The following is a 7,809-nucleotide window of genomic DNA, read 5'->3' on the forward strand; positions in this document are numbered from 1 at the left end:
CAATACTTTTTTCATATATCTGTGTGTCATTTGTATGTCTCTAATGGAGAATTGCTTGTTTAGGAATTCTGCCCATTTACAGATTGGCTTCTTGTTTTTTTTAAGTATTATTATTAGGTTGTATGAATTCTTTATATTTTGGAAATTTAGCCTATGTCAGTTGCATCACTTCTAAATATTTTCTTTATCCTGTCGGTTGTAATTTTGCTTTGTTTATGGTTCCCTTTGTTGTGAAAAATCTTATATATTTAATTAGGTCCTATTCACTAATTTTGATCTTGCATCCATTATCTGGGTAGTCTGTTCTAGGAGATCATTGCTGCGATATATCTCAGAGTGTTTTGTGCATGTTTCCTTCTAGGAGATTTACTGTGCCTTGACTTACATATAATTCTTGAAGTCATTTTGAGTTTATTCTTGTTTATGGAGTGAAGGAGTGTTCTAAATCCATTACTCTGATGCTGCTATCTAGTTTTCCCAACACCAGTTGGTGAATAGATAGAGCAACCAGATATAATCTCTCACACCTATGATCAATCAACCCATGAAAAAGGAAGTAAGAGTATAAAATTAAGAAAAGACATTCTCCTCAATAATTACTGCTGGGGAGACTGAACATGTAAAAGATAGATTAAAATATTTCCTCACATTGTATACAATCCATGAGCACAGAATATCTTCCTATTTATTTTGTTTACTTATATTTTTTGCACCTGTAATATATAGATCTATGTTTAGAACTTTTATTTCACTTATCAAATTTATTCCTATTTTATTCTTTTTGGTATAAATTTACACACAATTGTTTTGCTAAATTCTCTTTCTGATAATGTGTTGTTACTATAGAAAAATGCAACAGATATTTGTGTGTTGATTTTATATTCTGCAAGTTTGCTAAATTTGTTCATTATTTCAAACAGTCACTGGAGGAGTCTATGGAGTTTTCTATCTAGGCATAATTATGTCATCTGTAAAACCTTCACTGATTTATTACAAGTTTGATGAATTTTATATTATTTCTTGACTAGATGTTCTGATTAGGACTTCTAGTAGTGAAATTAAGGACTTCTGAAAATGAGCATCTTTAACTTATTACTGAACGAGAGGAAAACTTTCCTGTATGTTAACATTGAAATTGAAGTAAATAATGGGTTTTTAATATATGGCTTTTATTATGCTTAGTTACATTCAATCTAGAGTGAATTTAAGAATATTTTTATAAAAATGTTAAGATCAGACCAGTCAATAATTTTCCTAAATATTTTGAAGTTTTTTTGAATTCTTTTTTTTAATGGGATGGTATCACATATATTCATTTGTGAATGTTAAATAATATTTATGAATCAGGACTAAATCCAACAAAACTACAGTTTATAATACTTATAATGTGCCATGGATTCAGGTTGCTAATATTTACTTAGAATGGAACTTACAGATATTGAAGGAAAAATTTACATTGTAGCTTGAGGGTACATTTATTTGTTTAAAAATTTTTATCTCTCATTTTGAATTTGGCCTTTGTTTAATGGAATTTATTTCTAAGTAAAGAATATAACTTTTGGTAGAACTGGATTTACTACAGATTACTGACACAGAATATAGCTATTATTTACAATTAGTGAACAAGACACTTGCCATAAAATGCCATACTATACTAACAATGCCAACTGTTTCAGGACTGAGAAACATATTGCTTCCTAAAATGTATTACCTGGTCTTTTTCAACTCAGCCTGCATATGCAGTTATATCGTTGTTTTTTGATTGTTTGTTTGTTTGCCCCTTAATGGAGGTAATGCTTATTGAACCCAGGATCTTGTGCACAAGTCTATTTATCAACATCATTTTGGAACACTTAAGAGAAGCCACAAGTGCATGGATTATAAAGATGACAAGAAATTTTATTACTTCTAGGGAATGATAAACCTCTGAGTGAAAGAATGGCAAAAATAAACATTTGTAAATATCCAATAAGCTTGTTTCTTTTGCAATTTTAAAGTAGAATATTAAATTACATTTGTTTCAATTACAGCACTGAATTGCAATTTAAAACAAAAATTCCCGCTTTGGGATTTCTTAAATTTGATTGATTATTTTAATCTAATTTTATTTCATAAATATTAAAAATTTATATATAAACATAACAAATAAACTGATATTTATTCTTCTCATGTTTTGAATATAGAGCTACTTATTCTAAAGTACACAGATAAATACATACTTCCATTCCCAAATCAAATTATGTTTCACTTTAATTACAAATGATGATGAAATTGTTATACATTTTCTGAACAGGTTTTACACAAATTTCACTTTAAATTCCAAAACTTTAAAATTATTTTATATATTTTCTGCATTATTTATACTCTGATCACAAATCTGTCATAAATTTGTGTTCAAAACTATGGACATTGTTTTTAATTAAAAGACTCAAATATTTAATTGTTTAAAAAGCTTTTGTGGGGATAATATTTGCAGATCACAGTATAAAAATAAGCATTCTATATGTTTCATTTTAACTGAATGAATGAGAAGTAAACACTGGCTGAAAGTTACACTTGAGTTGATAGGAGACCAGTCGTTTTGTGATGTCACAGCTACCCAGGTTGAGAACCATTGTGGTGGCCTAGCAGTTTATTTGTGCAGGCCTGCCAAAGCAGTATTTGAAGCTGCAGTGCTCAAAATCATGCAGATTAGAAAAGTAGCTGCAGAAAAATTTATATGAATTTGCACATGTTTCTTCAGTAATTCAAGATGTGTCACGTAAAGATGGACCAACTGCTTCAGGAAAATCCGGTAGATCTCTATTTTGTGATCAATCTCTGGGGACTTGGACGTGAGTTCTATGATTGAGGAAAATGCTTCTCAGAATTTGTCTGAAGAATCCTTGATAAAAAGGCCATGTTACACACGTTGTGTCCCTGAACCAGATGAAGATAATGATTTTCGTTCTCTGACATTTCCCAGAAAACTCTGGAAAATGGCTGGGAGTGACCAATTTAAATCCATCTGTTGGGATGATAATGGAACTTCCATAGAGATTGGTGAAGATATCTTTAAGAAGGAAGTTTTGGAAAGAAAGGCCCCTTTCAGAATATTTGAAACTGTAAGTATGAAAAGTTAAGTTAGACAGCTTAACCATTATGGGTTTAGTAAAGTACGACAGAATATTTAAAGATCTGCTTGTCTAGCTGTCTTTCTGACAGAAGAAAAGGAAGTCTCTGTTTTAAGCAAAGTATTCAGAAACTTTAGTTACCACTTGGTAACGTATATATAAAATTTTATTTTGTGCATCAATCTATGGTAATATAAATGTAAAGTTAAATTTGAAAATTGTAAAAAACTTCTAAGGCTAAAATCTTTAATTTTTCTAAAAAATGACGACAGTGCCTTATGTATTCATATTATAAGAAACTTTGCTGGCAACTATGAATCTTAGCAGAAATCTAAATAAAGGTATTAAAGCTGCTTTTCAAAAGTGGCATTCACCGTTACTGCAAATTCTAACTTCTTAAATTTGATGACTGTACTCTTTAAATGTGTATTTTCCAAATAAGGAACTTCAAAATGTTAGCAATATTCATATTTTGATGATATTACCTTTGAATAGTAAACGTGAAATCTGAGGTTTTATATGTTATGCTTATTGTAGTGTTGTCTTTTGGTTAAAATTCTTACTAAAATCTTTCTACTTTGGTTGTAGCTGCAGTTATATCATCATCCAAATTTTAAACGAGGCTGTCCCCAGATTTTAGTGAGAATAAAAAGAAGAGTTGGGATTAAAAATGCCTCTCTGGTATCTTCATTGGCTGAAGATTTCAACAAGAAGCACTATAAAGCAGGGGGTAATATGGATAATCATAATTCTGGTTTTGTGGCGGACACTAGTGGAGAAAGTGCATTTTTACCTTCTGCAAATTTAAACATGCCTCTAATAAGGGAGCCCTCTTCTAGCCACATAATTGGTGATACAAATACCTCAATAAGAGGTGATTTTTCTCCTCCATCATCAATGTCAGTTAGACCCCCAGAACAAATTGCAGTGGATCAATGTTCTATTTTAAATGAGTTGACCACTGTCCACTGGCACTCTCAAAGCAGCTACACTGAAGCAAATGGCCGTGTTGTGAACTTCATTACAACTACAAATTCTACTTCTCAGTACAGCATTTTATCTCCTATACAGAGGAATTATATTGGACAGATATTGGAGCATTCTAGTTTTCCAAATATATATCATAACATATCTTCCAATGAAGGGAGTTTTTCTAAACTTCAGCCAGGGAGAAACCCACAGTTTCCAGTGACAGTGATAGCTGATACATCAGCTACCTCTCTTTCAAGGCCAACTCATTAGACATCTTCAATATATGAACGTCATCCTAATCACAACTGATCTACCAGAGGACTACCAGATTATGCAGGATAACAAAGATTAAAAGTGAGGTTGGCAAATGTCAACAACTATCTGCAATTTTCTTATTTGAACAATAAACATAGATGTGTACCTGTATTTACCTTATTTTTTTAAATAGTGTTAAGTGTTAAATGGGAGTCTATGTTACTATTCTAAGAAAAAATGAGATATTTGATTGATATGATCATTTGATGGAAAAATATGGGAGTTAATTTAAATATTTTCTTGTAAGGAAGAAGAGAAAATGCAAGAATTTGGAAAAAGACTAAAAGATGGAGAGAGGGAAAAGTTCTAAGTGGTTTCTGGTTCATCCTGGAAAGTATGAAAAGTGTTAAGTTAGGATGTGTTACAACAGAAGATAAATGCAGGACCCGGCCCAGGGATCATGGTCTTTATTATGTCATCCCTGGAATCATAAAGGTCACATGATATAGTCTCAGATGGCACATTCAGCATGTGGTAGAATTTATGAAGTAATTTTATCTATGGTCTTCTTTGTGCTGTTCTCAAAGCATTCCAATTGGTGCTTTCATTTCCTCCCCTCAAGATTCTACACTATATTTTCTTTTTGATAATTTATCTTGCATTTATTTTTCAGCCAAAGACAAGCTAACTTCCTCAGGGTGGCACTTAATGCCTTTTCAAATCTAAGCAAACAAATTCAACTTTGTTTACTAATTTCTTTATAAATCTGGACTCTGCCTACCTTGGCATATCTATATGATTCACTGTATCTTGAGATACATCCAGGCAAATTCTTGTCAACTATGTTAGCTGGAACCTCACCACTTTGCTCCAGCTCATCCTTGGGCTTTGGGTGTCCTCCTTTTACCTACTTAGATTTTCCCGGTCTCAGCACAGAAACTACCTCCTTCAGATGTTTTCTGTCTATACGCCTTTCCTTGTCTAACTTGGATACCAGCACAGTAAACACAACACATGCCACAAGATGCATATTAGAATTTAGTGAATGAAAAATACATGTTGACTTTAAGCAAAATCTACTTTCTTGAAACAACAAAACTCTCATGGTATTCAAACTATTTCGTTTTGGTCTTTACTCTTCACCACAAACTAGCTTTTTCATAGCCCAAGTGCTAGTCACTCAAGACAGTAATTGGAGGTAGATACAGGAAACAAAGTATTATTTTCTTATCCATTCATGCCTCCAGAGGCCTAAAGCATTCCATTCTCATTTTCTTCATTATTTCCTGTCTCTTCATCACCCACCCAACCCAAAATAGTTGATTCTCTTACCCATACTAATAACTATACTGCGTTCTAATTAATTTACTTCTTAGAATCAGAGATTTGTCCAGAAGAGACAGTGATATTGCAAATATTTAATGTAGGTTTATGCACCCCCCATAACTTGTGCCTTTCTAACCTTCACGCAGGAAGAATCTAAGAGGTACGAGAACCTTGTTTGGGGTGATCATATTCAGTAACAAAATTACAATCTAAAATGTGTGGACTAGAAGTAGGTGAGGGTGGTGGAATTAAAAATTTGTCCAAATGCATGAGTACCAATTTTCTGCAGATATTAGGAAATATAAAATATTCATGGAAGACTTTGACTATTTCCCATTAATTTAAAACAAAAGGTGAAACATTTTCAGAATGTGAAATGCCCTGAAGTGATGGAAAAATTGTAGGCAACGTCAGAGTGTCTAAGGTTTCTGCTCATAATCATGCAGAAAGTGTCAGCTGATAAGACTGGAATGACAACATTGATTCCAGAAAATATGTCACCAGTTGTAAAGAAAGCCTTTGATAATGTGGAGAAAGGGCAAATGGGCCAGGGTATGATCTTGCAACATCCCACCAATATGTCCTTTACCAAGAGAAGAAAAGAGGCCACTTGAAGCAGGAGAGTTTTGTCTGGAGAGCAGTGGTTTTTCCTACAACAGAAACATCAAGCTTTTAAGTTTGTCAGCTCATCTCTGATGGGGGCTACGTTTTTGCTTGCATTAGCAGTCTGGGGTTCAGATGGGCTGATTCAGCAGCTATTTTCCATCTCTCTTATCAGACAGTGGGTCTTAAAGTGATCATCTGAACAAGGTTCTATAATAAGTCAAAAACTACACTTTACTCTCAAAATTAGAAATCCTAAAGATGAATATTGTTTGTCAAACTGTAGTTTTCTACCTGGGAAAATCTTGACTATTGGCAAATGTACAAAAGTTGGCTGATGCTTTGAAAACTATTCTCTGAGCTCTGCCTACAGAACTCTTCCCACTAAATACTACAAATCTCTCTACCAGTGTGTGTGTGTGTGAAGATGGATTGTTAAGCAGTAACTAAGTTTGTCTTAGTTGAATCATCAGTAAATTATTATTCTGCATCTGGCAGAATCTCTGTGAATTAAGAGTTTCATTGAGCCACCAGATTTTCTTCCAATCAGGGAGAGGTATATTATGTTTCTCCCAGTATATTAATTGTTACCTGTTCATTGAATTCTGAGCTGATGCTAGGGCCAATCCACTGAACCCTTGAATTGGAATGAGACATATACATTCTCCAGTCCCCAGAGCCCAGCACAGGACTGTGTCTCCTTTTCAATTTAAGCTTATGTCTCATTTCTTTTTTCTTCTAATTCTCATTGTTGACACAACTTATTTTGGCTTTGATCACCCCTTGACTAATTTAAAGGGACTGAACCACTGACTTATTCCCGTTCACCTAGAAATTTGAATAACCTTATTTTTTGTACTACCTGGAATAGAGTGAGCATAGTCAACATTTTGAAAGCAGTCCTCAGTCCTAATAGTGCAGAACCTTTATACTTCTGTGACCAGCACTTGAGCAAGAATGTTGGTTGTGGATCTCAGGGATTATCCTCACATCCCCTAATACAACCATGAGAAAACACCAAATTGTTTTCCAAAATCAAGTCTTTGTCAGTATTACATTCCCATTGCAAAAGAGTTAAGAATTGTAGGAGTTCTGAGATTTTACCATGATGAGATTTTTAGCAACCTAACATGTTCATTTCTTACAGATGTTGTTGGGGAGATGAGACCATTGGTCAGAGACAGTGAACTTTATCACTCACAGCAAGAGCAGCCAGTTTCAAATTTGTATCCATTCCCTAATATCAGATGAATGTATATTGAGAAATTTTGATGCCTGCAGAAGCAGTGGTCTGTTAACATGAAGAAAATAAAGGCATGGTAAAACACTAATTTATTAGTATCTTCATGTATTATTTATTAGAATCACTTATTTATTATTATTTTTACCTAGGATAAGTATATCATGACTCAAGTTTACTTGCTGCAGAAACAATCATGAGAAATGACATGGGAATATGTGAATATTGACTTTCCATTTTTCCTTCCGCTTCTATTGAGATATAATTGGTATAGAATACTGTGTAAGTTTAGGTGTACAG

The 7,809-nt window shown here is 33.4% G+C and overlaps 1 protein-coding gene across 1 annotated transcript; it reads left to right on the top strand.

The window, feature by feature from the left end:
• Positions 1–2,631: 2,631 nt before the first annotated feature.
• LOC140693232 (heat shock transcription factor, Y-linked-like) lies at positions 2,632–7,600 on the top strand. Its single transcript, XM_072957241.1, has 3 exons — positions 2,632–3,104; positions 3,702–4,444; positions 7,417–7,600. The coding sequence occupies exons 1-2, from the start codon at positions 2,844–2,846 to the stop codon at positions 4,353–4,355; spliced, it is 915 nt and encodes a 304-aa protein (XP_072813342.1). The 5' UTR covers positions 2,632–2,843; the 3' UTR covers positions 4,356–4,444; positions 7,417–7,600.
• Positions 7,601–7,809: the final 209 nt, after the last annotated feature.

The sequence above is a fragment of the Vicugna pacos genome, unplaced genomic scaffold (genome assembly GCF_048564905.1).
Source record: "Vicugna pacos unplaced genomic scaffold, VicPac4 scaffold_19, whole genome shotgun sequence".
Lineage (NCBI taxonomy): Eukaryota > Metazoa > Chordata > Mammalia > Artiodactyla > Camelidae > Vicugna > Vicugna pacos.